Raw genomic sequence first — 27,910 nt, forward strand, 5'->3', positions numbered from 1 at the left:
TGATGTGAAAAATAAATTAACAAACGAGAGGAAACTTTAGATTAGGATTTAGAAAACTGGGGTTGACTACAGGCAAAATGAGCAAAGTGACCCCCAAGCACAAATGCATACTGGCCCAGTGATATTTTGGAAGAAAGCCCCCAGTCTCATCCTCCTCAGCTGATATATTTGCACATTTCTTTGTTCTGCACATCAGCAGACACAGAGCAGCTGCCTTTTGGGACTCTATAGCAAACACACCACTGACCTGACATCACAGAGTAAATGGTTAACTAATGAATTAGCCTACGTAGATTTGAGGAAATGCAAATCTGTATCTTACAGTCAGCTTTCACAATCCATTCACTGTAAGTATTTTCAGGATTTGTGGAGTTATGATATTGCTTTATTGATACAAATACATAAATAAAATGTAATTATACAGTGCTTATGCCTGAGACTTGGCCAGGAGACAAATTGTCAGTACTATAGCATCTACACTGTATTAAAAGAAATATTCAGTAGGCAATGATGCTTTAAAGTTCACATAAGACGGTTCCTCGGTGTGACTTCACATGTGTTGAAAAGGTGTTTAAAACAGTATCTTTCACTGAAAAAACACCACCACCACAAACCCCCCAAAAAACACACCTGGTGATCGTGACCCTGAAAGAGCGGGTGTGTCTATTTGTTGTTTTATATGAGAAAGCGTGTTGGCACACAGCAGCGTGTTGGCAACAAAAGATCGATGGATGCCCTGGTATTGAGAAATCAATGATGCAACTGAGACTTCAAATTCCCCATTAAATTCAGTTTAATAGATTGTTAAAAATAAGGCTAAGATGCTGTTAAAGCACAATCCTACCAAGGTAATATTGTCATGGTAACAAGACAGTGGAGACTGTTGGTCACTGGTGAATTAGCTCTGCTGACTGAACAGTAAACGGCCCCTGTAGTATAAAATATACCATCCAGAGAGCTCCACACACGAAAATGGTGGCAATAGACAGGGAGTTAATAAAAATAAAAAACACTGTGGTGATCTTCAAAAACGTGCATAGCTCAGTAGAACAAGTGGTTCTCAAAGTTACCTATATACCAAAGGTTTGTATTTTCTTCAGTATGTACCTACTGTTTACCATTTTTAACAATCAGTGCCAAAACAATAAACCAAGCCACTTATGTTTCATATACATATTTATATATATATTTCATGTACAAAGTTACATTCTGAACCACAAAGGCTCAATCATAGAAATAAATACTGAAATGGCTACACTGCGATATGAAGTTTTTTTTGTATTCCCCCCCTCCCCCTCAATCACAGAAAAAAAAACCGTCTTTGTTTGAATAGACGCTAAAGTTTAACTTCAGATCGTTCTGCTTTCGAATCACAGAGACAAGTAAAATACAGATGAAAGTGTGTAATAGACAAATGTACAAAAGGAAAAGAAAAAAAAAGATTTACACATTTTAAAAGTAGGCTTAAAAGTTGTAGAATTCAGCGGTATCCGTACATCAAGAAGAAAGAAGTGCTTTCACTGAGGAAAACATTGACTTGTAGTGTATATAAAATGGTTTGAGGTGCAACAGAGTTTATTCTGTGTTTGGTGTATCCCTGTCAGTAATGATCTGAATTGATTTCCAGAGATGTAGATTTAAAAAATATATATATTATATATATAATAATAAAAATAACAACAACAATGTGAAGAAATAGGTTCACTCTGATAACAGCAAGTCTAAACGAATTCTGGGGCCAACATTGCCGCAAAAAAAGCGGTTCGTTATAGGTAAACTAAGTGAGGTTGTGGTTTTCGGTTTGTTTTTCTTATTTTTCTAGTTTTCATGTAGTATGTTTTTGTTGCTTTGGTAACTTGATCACATAGAAATAAATACTCCGTCACACATCATTGTAAATACAAATTTAGTTCCTTAGATTAACAGTTAGCATAACTTATTAAAAGTAACATGTGTGTGTGTGTGTGTGTGTGTGTACGTGTGCGTGTGTGTGTGTACGTGTGCATGTATGTGTGAGAGAGGGTGTGTGAGTTGGTATGTATGTTTGTTTTATTTAAACTAAGGCAGCCTATGTTATTTAAAGTGTCTACAAGCTATCTCTCTCAAAGGAAGGAAGACCTAATAGGAGTAAAGGGCACAAAAGTAAGACTGCAGCTTTGGAAAAGAAAAAGAAAAATAAGAACAAAATTGACTTCACCATGCAGGCATATTTAACCTAAAAATCAGATCGTCTACTTTACCCTATTCCTTAAGGATAAGGTGCTGGAATGTGCACATACATTGTCCACACCGATGCAGCGCAAATATAGGTATATAAAAAAGAAAAAAAAGAAAAAGGGGTTACAACTGACATACATACCACTCGGAGTACATTAACATTGCAGTAATCTTGCTGTACACAATCCTGTTGGTATATCCAGGGAGAAGGAAAACAAATCGACAACAAAACAAGAAAAAATCAAGTGGGAAGCTCAGCTGTGCCTTCCCAGAACTCCTGGTTTTGATTTGTTTTAAATCAAAAATAAATAAAACAAACTAAACCCCCCACAACAAACGCAATCCCTGCATAACGCTGTGAATTTTATATAGGTCCATCGGTTGCCATTCCTATCTAGTATACTACATTGAACGCATTTAGCAGCACGTTTTTTCCAACTCCCAACCCAACGACGAATGGAATAGTTCGCACCCCCCCACCCCCTTCTGTCACTCGGCAAAAAGGGCATGTGCAGGCAACACCACTTTGACACGGCTGAGTCGCACGAAGCGGCAGCACGGACCGCCGCCTGCTCAGTGATTACTCTGAAAACATCACATTGCGAAAAAGTCCATCAAACAATCTGATGCAAAAGAAAAAAAGAAAACGATAATGATAATATCAATAATAATAATAATAATAATAATAACTACAAATTCATTTAAAATTCAATTTAAAATAATATTTAAAAAAATCAAAACAGAAAAAAAAAAAAAAAAAAAGAAAGAACATGCAGAAGGTTTTCTCGGTCTTCCTCTCTTGTGGATGGCACTGGGTGTGAATGGGGCTCTCACTCCTCGTTGGACATTACCTGCCACACTATCAAATGGCTCCTCTCGGCGTTGGCCAGGAAAGGCTGCAGGTGCAACGTCGTGTTGTTGAACTCCTCCGTCTCTCCTCCTTCGTCTCCTGAAAGCAGTCGGGGGGGGGGGGGGGGTCAGCAAAAAACAACAACTCCAGACGTCTGTACATATTGCCCAACGCTCTGAGGGGGCGCGGGCCCTGCCAATGTTGAGGGTGAGAGATGCCTACCCATTCTGAAGTCGATGTAGCCCTCTCCTCCACTCATCACGAGCACCGACTTCACCAGATCCTGGCTGGATGGGTCTGAGGCTGGAGGGCCCGGTTTGTCGGGGACACTGTCGCCACCAGTGTTGGCTGAAGGACAGACCACCTGACCTGTTAGAGGGGAGAGAGGGGGAGGAGGCACTGATCAAAGACTAGTTATCCGAGCTCCACCACTTCCTCAGCGCTTGGAATTCAGCTGAAAGTATTTGCACTTACCTTGGAGAAACTAGGAAGGTTCCCCCATTTGTATTGGACTTGAATGAAATGCCCCTAAACAACTGGGGTGATTTCAGAACTGAGGAGGGGAGAAGACTGAATTCCAAGAGCCTTTGAGACCCTTCATGCAAATATGCTAAAATATACATCCTTAGTTTTCTATACCCATGCATATTTCAGACCTCAACAACTTTTCTAATAAACGGTATCCAACAAGAGACGGGCGTGGGATAATTTTCGTTCCCTTTCAGCCAGAAAGACGTCTGCGCAGGCCTGCAGACACGTCATGATTTACAGTTCACAAATGGAGAAGCAAACTGCAGTACTGTGAAAATAATTAAACAGCCTGAACTCCACCTGACACAAGATCTTCTGAAGCCTCTGCCACTGGCATTGCCCCAATCTATACCACAATTCACCACTATTATTGCTGGCGATGTACAGTTAGGGACATACCTGGCACCGCCGCAAAGAACTTCACTGCATCACGGTGGCCGTGGAAACAGAGCTGGGCGTGGGCCATGGAGCAGTATGGGATGTACGTTCCTGGCGTCACTTTGTCGCTGTTTTCATCTCCGTACACCCGGATGACACTACCGGGGCGGGTCACCGTTCCTGTGGTGACCTTGTTGGCTTTAAAGAGAAAACAAAATCACATATTTGAAACTGCACACTTCCAACAGTGGGCTCTGTCCCACACTCCAACGCCAAAACACACTTTCCAATGTAGGAGGCACTGAAAAGAGTGCAGTGCCAGCCAAGAGAGGCCAAAGCAATGATGAGGCCTCGGAACAAAAAACAAAATAGCACAAAGATGGTGACAGTGCTTGAGTTTCAGCTCGAAAAGGGCCGAGCTGAAACCGAGAGGAAACAGAACGCTAAACAAAACAGACACATGAGAGGAGGAAAATAAATAAATCAATTAAATAAAGCATGCCGAACTGAAACTCATACAAGCAAATGGAGCATGCTAGAATTTGTCCACTTGTACTAGCTGTTAACCAGAGAGTGGTGCCATTGCCTCAGAAAGGCCTTGAAAGACGCACTACGGGCTCATTCGCTACGCCGCATAGCTCCATTCCTAGGAAAGAAGGCTGACTGCTACGGAGGAAATTAAGTGGGTTAAAAATGGCATAAATGAAAAGAACGCACAGAGTCAAATCAAAACAAACCACAGGAGAGAGTCATGTCAAAAAGTAAAAGGAAGGTTTCTTGTGATGCCTGGCGATGAACCAAAGGAAAACGGTGAAATGAATGGTGGCCAAAGCCTGTCTGCAGCACAGTATAAGGCACAAACCGCTCAGTCCGTTTGTGACCGCCCAGCAAAAACATATACCTGCTGTGATGCATTGACCACAGGTGGGGGAAGCGGGGGATCGGGGAGGGTAATATTATGGAACACATGGGGGGAGGGGGAGGGAAGGCCTTGAGTGGCCAGAGAGAAAGAGATAGAGATAAGAGCGAGCAGCTGGTTTTAGTTTGCCATCAGCACTTACCCCTTATCCCCAGTAAACGTCCCTGGTGGAGGACAACGGCTACAGTAAAAGAGCGGAAAAGGGGGGGAGAGTGGACAGGTGTGACAGTAGAGGAGAAGAATTAATGAGAAGCCACCACGCCTGGAATGTGACGCTCTCTTGGATTTGGGGGATTTTGTTGGGGGGGTTTGCAGTTGAGATGTCACCTCAGCTCAGGCTGACAACACGCTTCCTGACCCTATATCCTCTGTCAGGGGCTCTCCTAGAGCTCTTGTCTCTTAAGTTTAGAGTGACTGAAAAAACTAAACCTGCAGTCCCAATATTTAATTTCTGGTGTATGCATTGACAAGGTGATTCTCACAGACATAGTAGTAGTAATAATTTAATTATAGTTGAGTGGCCAACAAATATTAATCTCTGTCGAGATCATTCTATTGCTTCATGCTGTGATGGAGAGAGAAAAAACTTTAGTGATAGGAATAATACTCTCTCTATTCATATGTCTGTATTAAAAATAAATAAACACTCAAGGGTTAAATATGGTATTGCCATTAGGAAAGGTGTGTTTTCAACTGCAATGGATTGAAAACACTTCTTCCTAGACACTCTGGCATTTAATTTGCCAAAATGCCTAATTAATGCATGCATGTACAAAGACAGCAAAAAAACATAAATTTCATATTTATCGTAATTCTTAGTTGCTCCTTGTTACATAATTTAACATTATAACTTATTAATTAGGTGGAAGTTCTGGGTCCTGACCACAGGGCTGTCAGACACTGCTGTTGAATCCTTATGAACAGTATTTTTGTCACAACTAGATTAAGTACTGTGCTCTGAGTTTTCTTCACTACTGAAACCAAGGGGTTAAGCCTCTATGAACCAGCTAGACTAACTATAAAACAGCTTCAGAATAGACTTGTGGGGGGGTTCCTGCTAAGAGGTGTTCAGGGAGAGCCAATTTTCACTGCAGCATACGTTGTTGCTGTCTGAAAATGGATTGGATAATGGGTTCAAGCCAGTGATCCCCCAATGCACGTCACCACAATACTGTAATTTTGTTTCACATATTATTGTGTCAGTGGACAAAGATTAATTAAATAGTTTTGTTGTTTTTAAGAATATATCTATGTCTAGGTCTAGGTCTTTTGCCTTGTTCCAGCCAATTCTTTATGGTTTCATCAACATTGATGCAAGTTAATAAAGTACCGGTACAGACACACTTTGATTGGAATGGTCATGTAATGGAATATGGAGTCCAAATGTCCTAAGCCAAAAAAAAAACAAAAAAAAACTCCTAAATAAATACAATGTGTTTTCATGTGACTAAAACAACATCCATCATGCAGCTGCATTTGTGTCTGTGCACAATGGCCACAGGCAACACTTCCACATACATCTGTACATGCAGCACGCTGCTTGTTAAACATCTTCAACAACATTCATCTCATACATATTTGAAATTTGGTTTCAGTCAATAAATACTGGAGGCTGTTGACATGCTACAGCTGCATGGTTTTCCTCATAGCAGCAAGAAGAACAGCTATTGTGCATCAGACACAAAAGAAAACAAACAGACAAAAAAGTCGAAAACTACTTACTTTCAGTTAATGGGATGGAAATAATAACTCCATTTCCAGTTCCAACCCACAGACGATTACAAGACACCATCAAAGCAGTGATCCGTACAAAAGAGAATCCCAGTTTGCCGGTGCCTGGGAAGAAGAAAAATACAATGTTTCGTTTTTGCAGTATAAATAAAAGCAGTGACTGTACTGGGGGAATAAACATGGGAATAAATACCTACCTAACATCTTGCTGACATAGGGCTCAATGTCAACATCCTGTAGATGCTGATAAGTGTGCGCATGGAAGAGTCTCAGGGTGGAATCGAGACGGATTGACACCCAGATGCCGTCTCCAACACAGGCTAGCTGCCTCACCTGGCTCTCCTTTCTGGGGTGGGCATCAAAGGATTTCTTTAAAACAGAAACCGAACCAGAAATCAATAACAGGACAATAAATCACTGTACAAATCGGTATTGGGAAGCCCGTTTTCCCCCTTTCTCCAAAGTTACCTCTATTTTCATAGCCTTTGGCTGGACAACGTAGATCTTGTTCCGGTAGCCGCACCACACCTTGTCATGCACGACAGTCATGCAGCGAATGGAGTGGTGAGGCCGGCCCAGGTCCAAGAGGTGGTAGTTGGTTAAGTCCCACTGGCCGTCTGTGAGGAAAACGCATGAAAACAAGGCAAGAGGTAATGCATCCCCCTTATGAATGAGCTTCTACTGGAGGCAAAACAGCCCCAACAGGAAAAGAAGCCATCATTGCCTGGACAACAGAATGCACTTACCTCTCACTACTGTAAATGATCCTGTTGTTGTGTGTGTGTGTGTGTGTGTGTGTGTGTGTGTGTAAAAGAACCCTTCTAGATCTGTTAGCTTGGCATCTGTGTGATGTTCCCTGTGCAGAGGCCACAATCCTGTGACTGTCTTACCCACTCCTCGATGAAAGATGGCTAGTGTTCCATCAGCCAGGGCAACCAAGACTCTGCCTTTAACGTGTCTGCAGAGAGATTATGCATCAAAATCAACAGTCTAAAGGAATGAGCATTTTTATCTGCATTGTCTGCAGGTGGACTTTTCAAACAGAAAAATCTCCATTTGCCCACTAGATGGCCTACATTTACTGCATACTGTGAGCTTTCTAATCCCTTGTTGCATTGCTCTTCCCTTTCTTGTGAAATCCAATCCTTCCAGCTCTATAAAGAACATTGACAGCAGCTTATAGAGGATTCTCTCAGTACTCATCTCATGTATGTTTCAACACTCATCTAAAATAGGTAGAATTTGTATTGAACAAAGGATCTCAAAATCAACGCTTTAAATGTTATTTTATTATTATTATTTTAGCTGCAGTTCAGTTGTACAGTTTTAAGTACTCTTGTCCATCCCCCCTCTTGTTACAACAGGCTGCTTAATTAACTATCCATCAGTTCAATGATTACAGATGTGCCAAGAAAAACATGGCATTCCCTGGCCGGAATATACCGTACCCGTCCAACATCTGTACTTACACAATACTCAGAATCGAATCTTTCAGTTTGATTGAATGCAGACACTTCCTCCACTGGGCCACAGAGGAGTGAACATAGAGGCTGAAAAACAGAAAATTTAGAAAAGGACCAGTGGGAACCAACTCACTGGACCCTAACCTGAGCTGCAGGCTGCACAAAATGTGTTTAACCCTGAAATGAAGGGTCTGTGTGTCTGTATGTATTTTATTTGGCTTACCTTTTAAATATAAAAATATGTTTTCAATATCAACACCAAAAAATGCAAGAAGGACACTATACTATATGTTCTATATTTTTAGTACATATTAAAATCCCTTGCTGTTGAACACAAGAAGTGCACATTAAAGTGTACATAGGCTATACATATATAGGCTAAACACGTATGAAAGTTTACCATAATAAATGTGCGCAGTGATTTACCAAAATTTAAGTTTGATTTTCTACTCTTGAATACAGTATTTACCAAATACTAGAATGGATTCTGAATGTTTCTGTGCTACTTATGTGAGAAAGAGAAAAACCTAATAAATTGCCATCTACTCAATAAAAAAAATCAAGTAAATAAAATTAATTCAAGTACAGATCAAATCTGATTGGGTAATAACTTTGCTGTGATGAGTATTTTGTAAGTGTCTTTCACTGAGATCTGCATGTGCCCACTAGATGGCCTACACTCACTGAATAAAGCAGCTGGGGAACCATTATGTTTGTAGCACTTTTTGGTGAAACTCACACTTTTCTTCCCACTACATATAAAGTACACTGACAGCAGCATGAGCTCTCTTGCCCACCTCCTGTTACAACGTGGTAATCTACAGGAAGCTTTAAGGGCCAAAAAGCCAGAACGGTCTCTCAGCACCGAGGCCTACCATCCGTTCTGGGCTCCAAGCCACATGGTGGGCAGGACACTGCTCATCTTCTGTGCCTCCTCCCTCATGAGGTCCTGCTCATCTGGGAGCGATGAGACCCCGTCCTTGAATAGATCCGACTCCCTGCAGGCCAGGAAAGCAAAACACAGAATGAAGTTTAAATTTAGAACCTACAGGCATCTATTTTCTCTTCCTTCTGTTGGGGATGTACAGGCAATCTCAGGCCAGCATCAGGTCATTTTCCTTGCCAGCCTCCCCCTGCTGAAACTCTCACCTGGATGGGGCTACACCAGGTTAAAAACAGTTGCCCCAGCACTTTTTCAATACTCATGAAACTGGCCACAAGCCCCATGCCATGTACACGTCCCAGCTACCAGGCATTGCAATGGCTGCCTCTGTTTTGGTGCTGCAAACCTATGGTCTTTATATGCAGCCTGTTGGTTTTCTGTGGCCAACACTCTGTGTCAGGCTTTCACTGCTGTGATGCTGTACCGTTGCGGGTAGACGGGAGAGCTCTCGGCCGTGTTCTGGACCCCCAGGGGGTCGGTGAAGACATGCTCTGTGTAGATGCCTGGCTGGCTGACATCGGCACTGTCGTCTCCTGACCCAGCGCTGGCTTCGGTGGCTTCCATGGCCTCTTCTGCTGCAGGGACCTCGTCATCCTCGGCCCCCTCAGCAGTGGCCCCCTCGCCTGGGAGGAGCCATCAGTAAACAAAAAGATTTAAACAAAACTGAACAGGTCATTTCTGTTTGTAAGCTTTGTTTTAACGTATGTGTTTTTGGTTTTGTTCATACAAGAATGCAGGCTCTTTGAGACATAAGAACTAAGCGTTTCTAAATGGAAATAGAAGTCTATGTTCAAATATCTGGAGTGAAATCTTGGATGCCCCATATGTTTAAGAAAAACAAACAAACATACATTAATTCAGGATAGGTCGCTAGTTTTGAGTTTAACAAGAAAAAGAGTGTTTTTAGCAGCTTAGAAACAATGGAAAACCGATGTAATGGTTGGATTTACTGTGCAGACTGAAAAAAAATTAATAGACTAAATGTAAAATACAGAATGGATTATTTCAGTGCTTAACATTACATGCACCATGAAACAATCCGACTTAATGCCTTAATACATATTTAAATTAGGATAATGCTGTCAAAGCTTGACTGCTTTCTATCAATTCATTCTTGCAGATGTCTTTCAGTGAATGTTCACTAGAGGGACAACAGCATTTTACAACTTTACACATCAGTCTCAGATGGAAAATGAAAAACATTTAAGAAGCGAATGGATAGAGATGAGCAAAAACATGCCAATAAAAAAATAAAAAAATTAAAATGAAAGGCATGAAAGTCTATTGTTTGGTGGGGTGGAGCTGAAGACGTACAAGGAACATGCTAAGACATGCACACCTGTCTGGACGTCGGGGACAGGCGAGGCACTGACAGAGGTGCACACGGTTTGGGGGATCGCAGCTGCCCCTTCTGTAGTGCAGCCGACCACAGTGATTCCTCCCAGCGTGCTGTCACTGCCCGCTGAACTGTTGCTGGCCACACTGCCCGCCAGCGAGGCACTGTCCATTTGTCCTCCTTCTCCCTCCTGGGGAACCTCCTCCCCTGCTGGATAGTCCGTCTCTCGGGCTCCTGCAAGCAAAGACCAGCTTAAACCCCCCCATTCCTCAGGCATCCAGCACTCCAGTCGTTTACAGTAGAGGGTGGAGTTCAAATGAGCTTGTTTAAGGCCCCCCAGCATAGTTAAAGAATATCTATTTTTTTGATACAGTATTGACGGAACAGTGATAGTATAGTAATTATAATAAATATAAAATAGTGCTTTCATCAATTGTTACTAGGTGACCCAGTCCAAGCTAGGTTTATGGTATAGCAAGAATAGAGAATTATTTTGATTGTGTAGCCATGCAAACATAAATATATAAAATCGATTATATATAAAAAATGAACTTAAATACATATATGTTTATTAAGACATTAACCCAATCGAGACTTGACATTTACTGAGAAAGAAAAAGTAAACTTTAAAAATTATTTGAACTGCAATTACCTTTTATTTATAATTTTTATATTTAAGTTAATGATTCAAGTTCATTTAATCATCATTATATTTAGAAAGCTGGTGACAACTGTCTGCTGTTACCTGGCACACTGGCAATGCAGAGCACGTGGGAATTGCACACAAAGAAGTTGTCTAGGATGTTGCCAGGTTGGTTGGCATCTATGACCATGACTTTGGTGGTGGATTGAGTGCTGGTGCAGATCCACACCAGACTGGACAGCTCTTCATGCTGCCGTAACTCCTTCTCCTGTTCCTGAGAAAGACGGAAAGGACCGGTGAGTGGAATGATTTTGAACTCAGCTCTATAAGATCATAGATGTTCCTGTAATTGTACTGGCAACTAAGTAGATCTCAGCCAAGAGCAAAACTGATCAGTTTCAAGATGTAAAATAAGCTGGAGCAAAAGGACAAGAGAAAGAAAATGAAACAAAGTAGGAAGAGGAGAAGAGAAACACAGGGAGACTGAGACAACGTAAAAGATAGAGTAGGAGAAGCAGCAAAAGAAGAAGTAGATGAAGACAAAACTATATCAATTGTCGCCTCAAGCAGTTCCCTTTCGATTCGGTCTAGCGATTCTTGTGGTTTGGACCTTGAGTTCCTGCTCCAGCCTGTCCAAGCTGCTCTGAGATCCTTTTCTCTGCTTCTGCCCCTCCAATTCAGAGCCGGCTACATCATTATAGAAGACGCTGGCACCCACTATGCAGCCTCCGTCTCGAGTCTTTCCTCCCGATAAGTTGACGCCCGCGGCGCACCACAGCTGGAAAACAGAACCTGCGGGTCACTTCTGGGGTAATAATACAATATTTAATTTCTTCCCCTTCATTAGCATAATCCGACAACAATGAGGAAATAAGATTAATCTTGCATACTCTGTAGGTGTATGAGATCTGAAAAGTCGTTTTGAAGACCAAAATCTTACCCTATGCAAATTAACTCAAGTGTGATAAAAAATATTGATGAATTGTCGCTTGGCTGAAACATGGTTAATGCTAATTAGTGTTGTTGCGGAAGATGTTCTCTCAGATAGAGGATACATTAAATTGTATGTTTTCAAGTTTCTCTGTCATGCCAGCTTATATTTATATTTTGTCTGAAAGATGGGCAAATTGTGAGCGATAACTCTTTATAAACTTCAGCTGTTTTCATACACACCTTCATAGAAGCATCTTTCTCATCCAAAGGCCTCAGATACACAGGTACTGGTAAATTCTTCATTTTGTTATCAACCTGTCCACCGTTTGCCACCTGCAGACATAAGATGAAAAGGAGCTTTTTTTTTTCAAAAGCTTGAAAACCTTAAATTATTATTATTATTTATTTATTAGCAGGGCGACTTACCAAATATAAGCGCAATACAGAGTGCAAACACGAAACATGAAACACTGTGTTCAGATAGAATTGTGATGGTAAGGGATCTCAACTCTACAAACTTCATGTCTTCAACAGGGATGAAGGTCAATTATCTGCCAGCTTATTATTCTACATGTGTTCTACGTATTTTAGTCCACAAGCAAGGAAAATAAAACCCATTAGCATACAAATATCATTTGATTTATAAGCTATTGATGGAGTACTGCAACCAGCTAGCACGACAGTGATATAGTGTCATTCACTGTGAGGCCTTGAGTGTTTTATAATTCAAGGTAGGAAAGGTATGGGTGTACATACAATTAAAATAAGTTATGCTCATGTCCTGAAGTGAAGGTGGCGTTTGCTTTCAATGTGATTTTATTTATTTTATGGCAGATCACTGGAAAGAATGAGCCCAGATCATATTTTTTCTTCATATCAAACTGTGTTGACTGGGGATACTGGAGCACCCTGTATATCTCTACCCTGAAGTCATGAAACACACCCAGTCTATGGTACTTCATTGCCACAAAGAATAAAAGAAAAACAGCTTATGGAAAATGTTATGTCGTAAAACAATGCTTAACTGCGATGTCATTTGTCCATTCAGTTTATATACTTTAATGTCAGTTATGACACTCTTAACATGCATTATTCTATCTTTCTGCTTATCAGAGTGCTTCAAATGATCCACTTATTGTTTTTTTACCTTGTATTTCTGGGGTAGACTCCAACCATAGGCCTGTACCCTGCCATCCTCCTTCTGCACATGGGCCTTGACCTGCCTATACTGAGCCCGCTTCTGCTCTCTGCGTGATGCCTGATTACCTGAGTCAACCCTAATATAGGGGGTAACAGAAAAAAAAAAACTGGATCAGGGAGCTGCTGAATGAATTATTTCACTGGAGGTGGAGAATACTTAATTATACAATTACTAGAGAACTGTAACAACACACCATTCCAGTTACAAACATTTAAATGCTTTGATCCACTTTGACGCTGTATAAATATGAAACGCTTCTGCCAGACAAAGTCTTTATTGTGGTTTGTTTAGGTCAGGTTTGTTTAGATCATAAAAAAATAAATGTTTTTATTTACAGGATAGTGTTTGGTGGAGTTTTACATTTTATCTTTCCAAGTCCTAGAAAGAAAACCTAAGATTTCATTCAAATAAATACAGAGCACGCCTTTTTTTTTTGGAATGAGTAGCCAGTTTAAATGTCCTTTTTAGATGTACTTCAGTGGAGAACATGAATGTGAATGTGTGGTGAAGGCATAATAAAAGCGTGATGAGTACGTACTCTTCATTGAGAAAGTCGAACGCTTTTGATTTGTCGCTAGGTAGCTGAGCTAAAGTGCTGCTTCTCTTCTTCACCGAGGGAGTGATGTGTGAGGTGGGCGCATTATATTTGACGTTCACTGGTAGCTCCGGTTTCTTGGTTGTGGTGCTTGAAGGGTTGAAGAGCCGGCTAAAACTGGGGAGTGGAGAGAAACGAAACAAAGAGACTAACAGCTGTGCAGAGATGAGGGCAAGACAAGGAGTGACTTGAAAGTGCACATGCAAATCCCACCACACCATGGCCCTGAATGCTACAGCTCACTGTTGATGAGGATAAGCATCAAATTCATTTTATTCATATGGGGTAAGAACATGATAAACCATAAATAAACCCCAGATGTTAAAGCTCACTTCATGACATTACCCATTACTCCTCCAAAAGCCACCTGTTAGGGTTTCACATTCAAGAGCTTTCCAATCAGGCAAAAGGCTGCAAAATTCCTTTTGAGATCTTCATGCAATTCACAGATGTTCAACCCCAGGCACCAAAGTAAAATGGTAGATTGCTTAAACGTAGCATGCATTTGCTTTTGCATGGATACCAGGCTCAGGGCTGATAGAAAAAGCAGGACACGATTTTGTCTGCTACTTCACTAAGCTGACTGCTATGAATGTTATTGAAAATCACAATGTTCTTCGCACTAAACCCTGCTCCTGTACAGTGTTAAACCAGTTTCAACCCAAAACACACACTTTTATATTGGGACACTTTACAGCTCAAAGTTAATTTCATATTTTGTCCTTGGGGGCTGAAGGACATTCAGGTGATGATTCCAAATAATCTCTAAAGATCCAAGATATTTGCTGATCAACTGATCACAGTGAAAAGTCTTTAAAAACAAATGATTTAAAGGTGACCTATTAAGCCTGGTTGTCTGAAACACTCCAGAACTGATGCAGGAATATCCAAAATAAGTACTGATAAAGAAGTACATTTCTTCTCGTCTCCGTAGTGTACCTACATGCAGTGACGCAAAATAAACTGCCACCCTTATTACTTACAAACACTCCTAAGCCAAAAGGAAAAGATAAAATGTACAATTGTTCTACCAAAAGACTGAATATTTCTCTTGCTATCTGCCCTACTTGAGCATTAAAATAATTGATTAAAATGTAATCTCTGATAATATACTCTAAACACGTACTAGCCTTGATTGGTTCCAGAGCTAGCCAGTCCACTGTTTTAACACTAAACTATGGTAAACCTTTCAAAAGATGTATGTAATTCTTGAACTCTAACTTTTTGGAAATAAAAAGGGTGTTGCATTTTTCTTTTTCTTCTTGTCAACCCATTTAAACAATCATGCTATTTAAACTGCCCCCCAAAAAACTAAAAACATAAATAAACAAAATTATAAATAAGATTTATAAACTCTCAATTCAACAGATTGCTTTTTAAGATTCTTGAAGCAGAAATATGAATTGACTGCAGGTTAAACAGGAGGAATTCTTATTCTCATATTCTAAACTCAAATGTCTGAATTTATGATTCTATGTATAACACGCTGACAAAGCAACAGACACAGACACTTGCGTGTCATATAACACTACTGAATTGAAATAAAAAGGTCTATGAATGTGTGTATGAAAACTCAGCAAATACTTCAAAATGGGAAAATACCCCCCCCCCAAACCCACCCCCTTTAAAACAATCAGACAAGTTATTGATCATGGAGAATAGTTAGGAGAATCAAAATGGAAAAAAATGCAATGCAGAAAAGTAAAACTGAAAAAGGACACAACCATTCTTGCAGGTTAAAAATAAATCCCACCAAAGCATACAAAGCAGGGGGACTGCATTTTCACGATTATATTTTGTCTTTGAAGACAAATATTATTGGGGTTTAAAAATGAAAACCCAATTATTCTGCTAAACTTTCAATTTTCTTTTGGCGTATATATACGCAAAATACGGCTGGCTGGTAAATAGAAACATGTTCTTAAGTAATGCTTTACAGGATAGATGGATAAATACAGACCTATATGGCTTTCAGTTTGATTGCCTTTGAGTGCTTTCTATATTTTGCATACCTGCACTTTTTGTATTTTCTCAGCAATTTATGTAAACTGATTTATCTATAATGTACTGAGAATTCAAGCTGAGTGAACTGGGATAATTATCATTTGGGCAGAAATAATCTCACGCAGGCACTACACTCTTCAGCCGAATTGACAGATTGGTGTAATCAAGGTCAGCTATTTTAACACTGCCCTGTACATGGGCTCCATAGCATTACCATTAATCTTCAACACTTAAATGAAACAACCAGCGGTGAAGCAATCCAAATAAAATGCAGACCCCAGAGTGAGTATCCCTTCAGTTGCATTTTCTGGGAGTGTGACAAGGGCAAGAGAGGAATTAGATTAACATAAAATTTACCTACATCCTGAAGAACAAAAAGCAACAGAAAAAATAGACAAAAGAAAACCAGATTGAATAATTACCAAAACAAGAAAATGTCATTGAATTTGAATCATTCATTTAATGAGCAATGAGGCAATGCTTACAACTGCCAGATACTGGATTTCTTCTTTTCAGAATAGGCTGGGCTCTCTCTTGAAGCGCTGGGTAGGGGACAAAAAAAAAGATTGACAAAGTGAAACGCGTAAAGAGCGAGTCTTAGCAGTCTGGCAACATGGAGTAAGCTGAATTTGAACTTTCAGCCTCAGCATCTGTAAGCAGGGAGCAATCGCCTCAGCACTATATGCTTTGGGAAAACATCCCGCAAGCTCAAAGATTCAGAAATTGACTTCCTTCCTTTTAACTGCAGTATCAAAAAATACTTAAACTTAAAACATCCACATATGTCTCAGTTCCCACATTTGCTTTGTCTATCATTACAACTACTAACCCAGCTCCTCTCTGTGCTGCTAGACATATTGCAAAGCATGATGGGAGAGAGACTCCTCAAGGGTGCATCCGGGCATATAGGTTGAATGGTTTCACTGCATTATTCTAGTTGCATAAAATGTCCCCTGTGATCAATATATGAAACAAAGCACCTGCACAATATTGTTTTAGGGTACGCACAGCATTCAGATTCTTACTTCATTAAATAAAAAAAGATCAATGGATTTAATTATTTCACACAAACCTAATGGTACCCTTCAGTTATTTTTCTTATCTATTTTCCTCATGCACGATTTCTTACCGGATCATCTCGGTCCACCGCACTGCCTCCTGCAGCTCCATGAGCCTCTCCTTGTACTGGTTCCTCTCCATCAGAACCCGGGCCATCTCTACACGCGTGAACCTCTTCCTCTGAGCCGTGGGAACGTCACTCTAATGGGAGGACACACATAACAGAGCCAGGTTATCACAATTAACTCAAGATCTGAAAGATCTTTCTTGATATATAAATACACAAATGTCAGACTTACGTCATCTTCCTCTTTTGACTTCTGTTTTGCTTCTTCAGCTTCGGCCCGTACTCTGAAAGACAACAGACATTTCTTTCATATTGCACCCACTGATTAAGATAGATGCAATGTAGTCATATGTAGCGTTCCCAAAAAAGGGTGATGTGAATGCTTCAGCTCTATAGTGTACTTAAAGTCCACCTAATCTTCCTGGCTTCTGATACAGGCCGAAAGAGGTCGTTAATTGATGCAGCATGAAGAAAATCCTCTGCTGTAGCTCAAAAGACAGTCGATCAAAGACTAAACCATCTGCTGTGAGCAGAATGTCAGACAACAGGGAGTTCTCTAGCTCTAGGCTTGTTAAATGAGGTAACAAGATCGATTTCTAATATTTAACAGTCAGAGCGAGAGAAAATTATGCTGATACAATGAATACACCAATAAACATGAGGTGGAATAATGCTTGGCTTTTGTGGGTTGTTGTTCCTGACCACTGCGGCGGCAAACAATTGCAGTACGTTTGTCAGAAGCCTTGTTAAATGTTTCACTGCATATATCTTATCATTTCTAACCCAGTGATTTCTAGTTTAGCTGTTCTTAAGCCAGATATATCCAGAGGGGTAGAGAGAGAGAGAGAGAGAGAGAGAGAGAGGAGAGAGAGGAGAGAGAGAGAGAGAGAGAGAGAGAGAGGAGAGAGAGGAGAGAGAGAGATACTGTACTAGATTTACTGTGGTGACAACAGAAGCAAAGGCACCCTGAGATTAGATAGATTCTCTTTTCTCTGTTAACGCAAAATGAAAGAGGCCTAATTAGTAATGAAAACAAAATGTACACCTCCCATTGTATCACATGAACTAGCTCCATTGTATAATATTATTAATTACAATAATAACAAAAATATATTTTCATACCTACAGTGTATTTTGTCACATATCACCTCCATTACTGGGGGATGTAAAAATGTGTGTAAACGGGGGTCGGTCAGAATGCATATTTACCACAGGGCAAGGCAGGCTTGTGGATTCAATTAAGGACCATAAAACATTGTACTGTGTATTTATATATTTTTTCCAATGAATTTAAGATAAACTGATGGGGGGGTTTGTCGATCGTAATATTACTTGCAATAAATTAACTTTATTTGTGTCTTTTTCAGTTTGGTGCTGTAATAATATGGTAATATGCTGTGCTGTAATAATGCGTGAGTAGAAGGGTTCAGATTATATTTTTCTGAGTGCTGGAACCCATTTGTCCTGAGGTGCAAAAGCGGTTTTAGGCACACTCACTTTCTCAGCTCTTCCTCCAGCTCCTTGTTCTTCTCCTCCAGTTTGGTTTTGGCCTGTTTCACCGCCTCCAGCTCACCCTGTAGCACTTCTCTCTCGCAGGAGAGCTCATCCACCTTGGCGATGAGGTCATTCTTCACCACGTTCAGAGCGTTTCTACAAAAAGGGGACAAACGCAGAGTAACATTGTTTGTGTAGCAGTATCAAAGATCATATCTGTCTGATCTTTTATCTATGGAAGAATTCCTCAGCTGTTCTTAATGTATTTTTAACGTGTAGTTTGTGTCCATGCATTTGAAAAACAGACAAAAATATATAAAGAGGATCACTGAAGAGTCTCTAGCTTCTGATCCTATTTTAAAATGCTACATTTAAAAAGGGTTCTTTCACATTGAATGTGAAATATCGAATATAGAAATCAAGAAAGTAAGCTTATATGCACTGGTCACTTCTTTCATTTTGTATCCACTTAAGCAGGAATAATATAAAATGACTAAATACACTGGCAATCCTAAAGCTCAGAACACTGCAGCTTGTGGAAACAAGCAAATTGAATTGATATGATCCGTGTCCTTCAAATTATTTAATTAAATAAATGTGAAGTACGCCACCCTAATGAAGTGGACCTCAGATGTTCTTAAACACCATGGTAACGGCTCAGATTGTAATGAAAGAGCAATCAATTACCACTGTATATGACGGCACTAGGAAATTGATAATTTTTTTCTTGCGGATTGCCTTACATTACATGCACAGAAAACACATGTCAGGTCCAAACTGTACCAACTCATCCCTGCTGCAACTGTAATCCACAGGCCAGATTAGCAAACCTCAAGTACATTATGCAAAGCTGCTTTAATATTAGTGGAGCGGATGTATTTTCTAAAGAATCTTAAATACGAATATTACATTTTAGTAAAGGAAAGGGATCTATTCCTCCTAATAATGAAATCAACTTGAATTTCAACATTTGAATGATACTATTAAGATAAATAATTGCCAATGCTTTGTTATACATGTTAATACATATTTGGATTTATCTTGTCCCAGATTACCTGCTAACTTCATAATTTCTAACTATGGAGGAGAATACTTCAGATTTGTCAACTGTATTTATATCCAGTTTTGCACTCACTTCGTCTCCAAGAGCTGTGTGTTCTCCTGGATGAGATTCTCTACCTCCCGGCCCATACCTGGAAGAAGGGAATAGGTGGTCAAATACACCTCTGAAACAGATGCTTTTCAAATGCACACCTTGAGTAACAGACATTTGATGAGAAATGTGTGCAGTTTGCAAGCTGGTCCCAAAACTATTAGTGAGATATGTGTCCACAGTAATGAGTGAGGCAAATATGACCACACAACAATTTTTCCTACATTTCGCAGATGGTGCATTTCAGGCTTGTTGTGATCTCAGGGTTACGCTCAGAAAAGGCTGATTAGTGTGTTATGCCACCACTTGCTCAATAACCAGTTTGAATTTGTTCTGAATATGAGCAATGTAAAGACTTATTTTAAAAGGAAGTCTAAACGCTCCACATTGTGATGCACTGAAAAAGGCAGTTCTTTCAAATGTTAAACAGGGATCAGCAATATCATACATGGGCATGCAGTGGTGCGGGCGGAACCTGAAGTAATTAACCTACCAGGTGCCGATTCAGTTCCACAAAGCAAGGGGCTCAAAAGATACACATGTGAAGAACACAGTAAAGCAGATGAAGTCTTACCAAAGAAATTAAGGTCTGAAAACCCATGCAATCCATGTAGAGCAGAGAAAACAGAAACGTAAAACAGTGAGACAGGAAACCAAAACGTGCTAAAGCCATGAGATGGGCATGTGTTGGAAACAGAGATTGAATCCTAAGAGTGAATTCCTAAAAGGGGAGAAAACTGCAAACAAACAGCAGACCATACTGGGGGGGAATCACTTTGTAAAAGTTCTCCATTCCAACTAAAGGAAACACGTGTACAGGAGACTCACAGACTAGGTAGAACTACATATTTCAGTACTAAAGTATCTGCAGTAAGCTAAAACTGATCCTCGATAAATGCTTAATTGCGCATTTTTGTTATGAAGACAAATAATGGGTAGCGCAGCAACAAAATAATAAGAAATGCCGTCCATCCCAGCACATTTCAATACTTAATGGAAAGCGGCTGTGAAAATCGTATTAGTTATTTTAAAATGGCCGATTTGGTTTTCCTGGGACCCTGGATTTGTTTGGGCATGCTATACAAAGGCAATATGTAACGCACCAAAGCCTGTTTTCACTACAGCATCGATGTCCCACACCATTTGCCAATGGCCAACCCCCAAATTCAGAAACATAATCCAAGCAACCTAAGGCAGCCTGTGAATGTGCTGAACATCTCAGGAGTCCTCCATTACTCCCGAGAGGCTCTTGAGCAGATAGATCAATTGGATTTCATAAAACCTCAAGCTTAAGCAGCTCTGAATTCCAAGCCGAGACGCAACATGATTCCAAATCACAACCCTATTTTATTGAACAAAATATGTACAATTACTGGAGCTGAACATTTCAAGTGTCAGTGGTATTTGGATGTTTAAAACCACGTCCCAGACTTTATCCTGAAGCTATTCAGTGATGGGGTGTCTGTGTAACCCATAATAAAAAAGGGGGGGCAGCCTTATTCTTGATTTCACCTGATTTAGAAAATGTATAAAAACTGACATGAGAGCACAAAATGTGGAATGGAACACATGCAGAAGAATGCCATTACGTAATGAAATAACTTTTTTGGAGATAAGAATGTGGATTATTCTTTTAAAACCCTAAAATGAAGCAGTAGTAGCACAGTGCAATGGTGTTGCAACCCAAACACATTTGCATGGCATTTCTTTTAAGCAGTAGGCACTGATAAGTTTTACACTTCCAATTCATTCAGTAGCCTAAAATATTAATGTCAGTTGTTGTAGCAGAATGATAGGCCAGCTTGCAGAGAGGAAGAAGAAAAAAAGTCTTAATTTATAAGCACATCTTGAAATTAAAAAGAAATGTGTGTAGGGAGAGGCGGGGAGGCACACAGAGAATACAGGAAAAGACAGGAAAAGTATACACACCAGAATACTCCACTGGGGGGGGGGACAAAAGCCCAACACAGAAGACAGCATGAAAAGAGAAACCCTAGTTAGATTCACTGGAACTTTATATGAAAATGGGTTAATGTATCTTGTATTGCAGTACACTAGTGTCATCAAAACCAAAGCACAGAATTCAAACAGATCTAGATTTTGTTCTGACAAATACAAACAATTCATATTGCAAATGAGAACAGGTGCTTTTTGCAACATTTTGGCCTGGTGCTGTTTTTTTCCGCCACTGAGATTTCAGCAACTCCTGCATGCATCCATACAATTTTTTTTCAGCCATCCCCTTAATAGTTGATCTCACAGTGTAGCCAGATATTACAATTACCCCAGGGTCACCCCATTTATAGCACAGTCTAAAGGCAAAACTAGGTAACAGGGTGTCTTTCTGTGCATTCCCTAAGAATCATAATATTACTAAATAATTAAGACAATTAGGACCCCCACCCACTGCATGAATGCACAACTTAATGAATCATAAAACAAGATCCTAATGGAGAAGAATTAAGGGTGACAGGTCTGTGGTTTTAAGTTCTAGTTCTTTATAAAACGGACAACCATTATTTCTGGATCGGAAATGAATGTAGGAGTTTCTTGTTTGACTGTCAGGAGTTCTGAAACCTTGTGGAAAAAAAATGTATGTGTTCAATAAAGCACCCAGGATAGTTTCTGCTATACGTACCTACTACCAGTGAATAGAGTGTACATGAAGCATCTACATAGAGACACAGCTACAGATTTAGACAGGAAAGACAGAATGACGGGACAAAACAAGGCAACACAGACAGCAAACTTTTTCTGCATGAAGCGACATTCATCCTACAAAGCTACTGACCTTTGGTAAGTTCACAAGAACTGAGATAAAAGTTGGTTTTGCACAATCCACTGTGCCTAGTGTTTTACAGATCAATTCAAAAGAATTTTCACCCTTAGGTTCAGAGTTTGTAATTAACTCCCTTCGGAAAGGATTTGCAAAATGAAGTGGGAACCAAGAGAATACAATTTACACTCTCCTTATAATGAACACTAATGAGAGGAAAACATCTATAACACCTCTCGGTTTTTTCAATCCCTTTTTCGTCTTCAAAGTGAGGGGGGAAGAAAGATTGCCATATGTTCCACATAAAAGTAGGAACTGCATTTAATTTGAACAACATACCTGACTGTAATTCAAAACCATCAGTCAGCCTGAACTGGGTACTACATGTGGATGGATTAGGTATAGATTAATCTCCTCGGTATATACACCTCTGAGATTTTATTCACTTCTTTCAGTTCTGTAAAATATGTTTTTAAAGATACGTGTCCAGTGACATCAACTAAAATGTTTTCTAGCAATTTGGCATTGCACTCAGTAACGGTATTTGTCCTCTAAGGAATTAGTGTACTCCCCACTACAATTTCCGTGTTTTGAGCAGTTTATTTAGACCCTGACTATAAATCTGAACTCCTAATTCAAAGCAGACCGTCATGGCAAATATTAGATGCCTTATGGCATTTAGTACAAACAGTACTTACCAATACTGTCCACTATGCTGTAAGTTTTGTCCAACATAGCTTTGCATGTGTTGACATTGTGTGTTCAATGCTCTATCAATGTCATCAATCAAAACAGGGATGAAGACAATATTCCATCACCAATAATATCCACCGATTTGAAACTGAGTATGGCATTAGTATGCAAATCATACTACAGACACTATCTTTAAGTTTGATATCACACCATCTTAATCTAAATTAAGACCCCAAGGTATAGGAATTAAACATTGTAATTAAAAAAAGGAAAAGATGATAAAGATGCTGCACATAGAGCTTCAGGAGAATGCATGCTGTAGTGGACGGCAACTGTAAGCACGGCTGTGCTTCCTTCAGCCATACTGGTTGTCCTGTGAACCTGTTTTTAGAAAGGCGATACAGTGAATATGCTCTTACCCAACAGGTCTGCCCCCTCATCCACATCACCAATGAGCCCAGAGCCGGCAGACGACAGCTCCTCGAAGAGGGACTCTGTGTTCCGGTCAAACGCCAGGTTTTCAATGCCTTTGGTTGGCGTGCTGGTGGGGGAAACCACATTTGTTTACTGAAACTTCCCACAGAGCAAGTGCCTGGAGACAGCCTAGCGATGAGATGGATTATGGACGAATTATATTGAAGATCTTTAGCTAAAGTCCAAATTGTAACCAAACTGTGATAACCAGACTCACTTTGGCCCTTGTTTCGAGACCCAAGCCCTGGGGAAAGAACGCTGAAAACCTGGCCTGTTTAATCACTACGTCTGTGAGTGATCTTTATTTGAGCTTAGTCAGTGAGACCTTAACCAGGCAATTCTGTGCATCTCCACAGGTTACATTAAACTGTTATTTTGTACTCCAGATGCTTCAAGAAGAATCTTCAAAAATGTTATCTATAGTGGTTATTCTATTTATCTTAAAAGGTACATTAAATAATGTTGTTTTGTTCATGTGTGAAAGACAACATAGACAAGAAAGAAAGGAGGATTATACATCTCAGTTTTAGCAGTTGCAAAGATTGGGCAAGGAGTTGGTCTGTAAACCCTAAAGGAAACAATTCAAAGTACTTAACTTACCTGGCCCCTTTGCATCCACTGAGGTCCATATCCAATTCTGGGGTGGACTCGATGATGGCCTGAACATCTGACTTCTCATCATTTTCACCCACACCTTGCACAATAAGAAAACCATAACATAAAGCCTCCCACACAGAGGAACTGTATTGTCTTTGTTTATACACAGGGATAAATGCATTCCTTTTGGTAGAGTTCTTCACATGTTAACACTGAGACTTGCTACTATCAAGGTAGAAAATTCCCTCTCTGTAAAATAATTACAAAAACAGAGGAAAATATTTGAATTTGGAAGGGCTTTCACTAGGACAGCAAATTACATTTTCCATCAATGTGACAAGACAACTGTGGCTTTGTTTATGGGACACCGATCACTGAAGCACTCACCTACGGTTCCTGGCGCCGGCTGCACTACGATGTTCTTGCTGCTGTCTGGTTTCCTGTTGCTGGTGTTCAGGTTTTTGTTCAGCCCTTCAGCCTGTTCCTTCAGGGGCGTGTCCACGGAGGGCATGGCCACGTCAGAGGCCGCAGTGGACACAGGAGTGACCGACTTGGACCCCCCCTGGCTGACGTCCGAAAGCTCATCCTGCAATGAGAGGAAGCCCACACGGGTCACATTGGGGTGAAAGGTCGCTTCCGGGTGGGATCTGAACCACAACAGCACAGCACTTGTGAGACACACCAAGAGCCGTTACTCCACTGAGTAAAAACACAATCATTCCAAGACCGAGTAACAACAACACTTAAACTGATGTGACAAACACCAACGTGAGGGAGGTGGAATCCCATAGTCCACATTGTATACATTGTATGTATGCTGTCTTAAGATGCATATACAAAAAAGTAATTAGATCCACATTAATATATACATAGAAATAAAAAAAAGAATAAAAACAGTCAATAAATATCCTGTTTTGTTGTGTGAGGACAAATCCCTAGAATGTGAACTGCAGTTTATTTTATTCTTTCAACTACATCTCTGTTGCATTGGTATTAATAACAGGCTATATTTTGTTTTCTCTTTTGAAGCAGAAAGTAACTGACAATGCTTTGCCCAACTGTGTGACCACATTCTCTTTAGTAATCACAAGGTTTAAAAACAGAGTCTCAGGGTTTCTGTAAACTTCTACTTAATCAGTCTCTCCTAGGGCGAGACAAAATCAAAACTTTGACCTATCCGTAAAAACCTGTACACTATGGCAGTTTTTTTTATTGTCAGCAGCCACTTTCTACTCCTTATAAATCAAGATGTGATAAGGCACAGGTATGTACTTTGTGATTCTCAGGCATGTCAAAGATTAGATTTGGTTTAAGCCCTAGTCTCATTAACAAAACAAAAAAAAAAAAAAAAAAAATCAAAAGGGGAAAAGCAACCTAGATGGATCGATCATTCAGGATTACTGGAAGTCTGATTTTTGTGTCCCTACTGTAGTGGTCACTAGGAAAAGGGACTCACCTCAGCCCAATCCACATACAGATACACAATCACACTCACCCACATCGAAACAAAAAGCAAAGACAGCAAGACAACATTAAGAAAATGGACACAAAAACACATACGCACATGATAAGCAGAAACTACACCGATACAGAAAAAGAGGTGGTTGTGGACAACTAATGTTCTACTAGAAAGAGCATTCACAAGTGCATCCACACAGACAGAAAAAAACAAACTTAAAAACATTTATATTATGTGCACTTCTGGCGATGTCACAAATAGAACAAAACACCAATCCATACAAGGCAAAAAAGTTCAGAGTGAAACAAAGTTCATCGCTTCTCAGAAGAACAGTGATTACTGTAAAACGAAAATCAGGAAAAAAAACAACAACTTACAAACAAAAAACTCTAAAATCTACAATGGTAATACTAGACCAGTCAATCTAGAACACAAAGTAGTGAAGCCATTCTACATTAGTGGTTATACGTGGATGTCTACCTCGCTTTAACGCTCACATTAACAATGCAAAAGCCCCACCACACACTGTGAGAAGTCCCATGCAATGAGGCCACCCAGACAAAACACATGCTGCATACAACCTGGTATTTCTTGTAAGTCTAAATAGACATGTATACAATTGTAACCAAAAGAGAGCCAGATTTATGATTTTCTTTATCAATTGAGTAACCGATTCACAGGTTGCATGTAACAGGTCGTGAGGCAGACACAAGCCAACTCTTTGTACCGAACAGGTTGCATGCAGTTAGATGACATTGTGTGTACTGGGGGCTTCAGGTGCACAGAAGAGACAACTAGAGGCCACGCTACAAGTGGTAGTCCATTTACTCTTGCTGGTGGTTCTGAACTACTCAGTCCAACTACCTTGCTCTCAGCAGCCAGTGAATTCCCCCAATCCTCCCGTGACCTCTTACCATCCCTTTGCTTTAGCACATCTTCCGCCTCCAACTGCTTGGGAAGAGAATTACAATAAACTGCATTTTATAGAGCATTGACAACAACAACAACACGCACAGATCTGTCGCTGCCTGCTGGGATGATAGAAGAGGGTTGTCCTGTCAAAAATAAATGCATGAATACCTAAATACTATAACACACACACACAAATCCAGATATGATACTGTAGCAGGGTAACAGAAGCAAACGAGCGCCACCAAAAGCAATGACACAGCATTTTGCAACAAGCCATGCATATACATATAGTCTGCTTTACATTGCAATAAAAAGGACTATTATTTACTATCATTAACAACTAAATTATGTCAGTATGTATCGTTGTATTGCTGTGTAACGAACTGTAAACAGTAGTAAAAGATTCAGAATATATGTACATAAAAGTATTTTGATATAGATTAACAAAGTAAAGACCCATGAATCCGATAGAACAGTATGCTGTTGACCTACTCCCTGGAGGCAGCTGATGTTTACCCCACGTGAAGGCAGGCACATGAGGAAACCTTGATAAGGGGTTGAAATGTGGTCTGGAAACCTTACATTCAAAAATGTAAATGTGTGTAAGGGATAAAAGCACAGGTTTAATATTTGGTCCGTCAAATTAACTTGTTTTTCTTTTCAGCCTATGTGTCAATTCAGAAAGCAAGCCGTGTACATTTCCAAGGATAACTGGATACAATAACAAGGCCTTAGCTCATGTGAAATCAAAGCAAAATCCACACAACATCCCTTACTGAAGTTTAGATTGCGAACTAGCAAACATGTTATGTATAAGTATATTTTTTACCAGTGGAAAAATCAATTTGGGATTAACTAATATACCCATAGCTATGTTTTCTGCTGCTACCGGGCAACAGCCAAGTTACATAACAAAATTAATACGGCCAAAAACTTGCAAAACTGTAAGGTATCTGGGTAGAAATAACTGGGGATTTAAGACCAGAAGGAGAAAATGACTCTTTTGGAGTTCATCTATCTAATTATTTCAAACAGTAATAAAAAGGAGTGCTTTTTTTTCTTTTTTTAATAATCATTTTCTTTTTCTTCTTTCTGATTTTATTGAGGTTTTCATTGACTGATTGATCATTGAAAAGTTAAACCCGATTTCTTGTACTGTTTTGTGATTGTGTGTTCAATGCACTCTTAACTAGTCTTATTAATCCTGAAATATGACAATGCATTATCGATGGTCAGTTAAACCCACTGTCATTAGAAATTCTTATAGCTCTCAATTCCAGACACACCACTGGTAAATCTAATCAAATAAATTTAACAGTAAAAGACTCGTGAAATTGACTGTTGCAGATCTAACAAGATAATTTTCAACTACTGTTAAACGCTCAAAACACATATTATCCGTAATTAATATATAAAAACAAACAATCAAAACAAAGGAAAACTGTGAAAGATATCAGAAACGCCACTGTTGTTGTTCACTGG

General features: G+C 39.8%; 1 protein-coding gene across 10 annotated transcripts in view; it reads right to left on the reverse strand.

The window, feature by feature from the left end:
• Nucleotides 1-775: 775 nt before the first annotated feature.
• LOC136750029 (C-Jun-amino-terminal kinase-interacting protein 4) overlaps nt 776-27,910 on the reverse strand; it is a 76,840-nt gene continuing 49,705 nt past the window's right edge. For 2 of the 10 annotated variants that reach the window (XM_066704754.1, XM_066704757.1), the window contains 25 exons: nt 24,445-24,643; nt 24,061-24,154; nt 23,406-23,527; nt 19,500-19,557; nt 18,368-18,520; nt 17,103-17,154; nt 16,874-17,004; nt 16,230-16,286; nt 13,684-13,857; nt 13,092-13,221; nt 12,185-12,277; nt 11,622-11,789; nt 11,114-11,285; nt 10,372-10,602; nt 9,457-9,655; nt 8,965-9,087; nt 8,096-8,176; nt 7,517-7,584; nt 7,095-7,243; nt 6,824-6,995; nt 6,618-6,731; nt 5,038-5,076; nt 3,998-4,174; nt 3,290-3,436; nt 776-3,166 (listed from right to left, as the gene is read on the reverse strand). In XM_066704754.1, coding sequence (XP_066560851.1) covers nt 3,048-3,166; nt 3,290-3,436; nt 3,998-4,174; nt 5,038-5,076; nt 6,618-6,731; nt 6,824-6,995; nt 7,095-7,243; nt 7,517-7,584; nt 8,096-8,176; nt 8,965-9,087; nt 9,457-9,655; nt 10,372-10,602; nt 11,114-11,285; nt 11,622-11,789; nt 12,185-12,277; nt 13,092-13,221; nt 13,684-13,857; nt 16,230-16,286; nt 16,874-17,004; nt 17,103-17,154; nt 18,368-18,520; nt 19,500-19,557; nt 23,406-23,527; nt 24,061-24,154; nt 24,445-24,643 — 3,222 coding nt within the window. In that variant the 3' untranslated portion in view covers nt 776-3,047. Of the gene's footprint in view, nt 3,167-3,289; nt 3,437-3,997; nt 4,175-5,037; nt 5,077-6,617; nt 6,732-6,823; nt 6,996-7,094; nt 7,244-7,516; nt 7,585-8,095; nt 8,177-8,964; nt 9,088-9,456; nt 9,656-10,371; nt 10,603-11,113; nt 11,286-11,621; nt 11,790-12,184; nt 12,278-13,091; nt 13,222-13,683; nt 13,858-16,229; nt 16,287-16,873; nt 17,005-17,102; nt 17,155-18,367; nt 18,521-19,499; nt 19,558-23,405; nt 23,528-24,060; nt 24,155-24,444; nt 24,644-26,380; nt 26,468-27,910 lie in introns of all 10 variants that reach the window. The other 8 variants (XM_066704755.1, XM_066704759.1, XM_066704761.1 and 5 more) reach the window with 7 other exon arrangements.

Source organism: Amia ocellicauda, chromosome 5 (genome assembly GCF_036373705.1).
Source record: "Amia ocellicauda isolate fAmiCal2 chromosome 5, fAmiCal2.hap1, whole genome shotgun sequence".
NCBI classification, from domain to species: domain Eukaryota; kingdom Metazoa; phylum Chordata; class Actinopteri; order Amiiformes; family Amiidae; genus Amia; species Amia ocellicauda.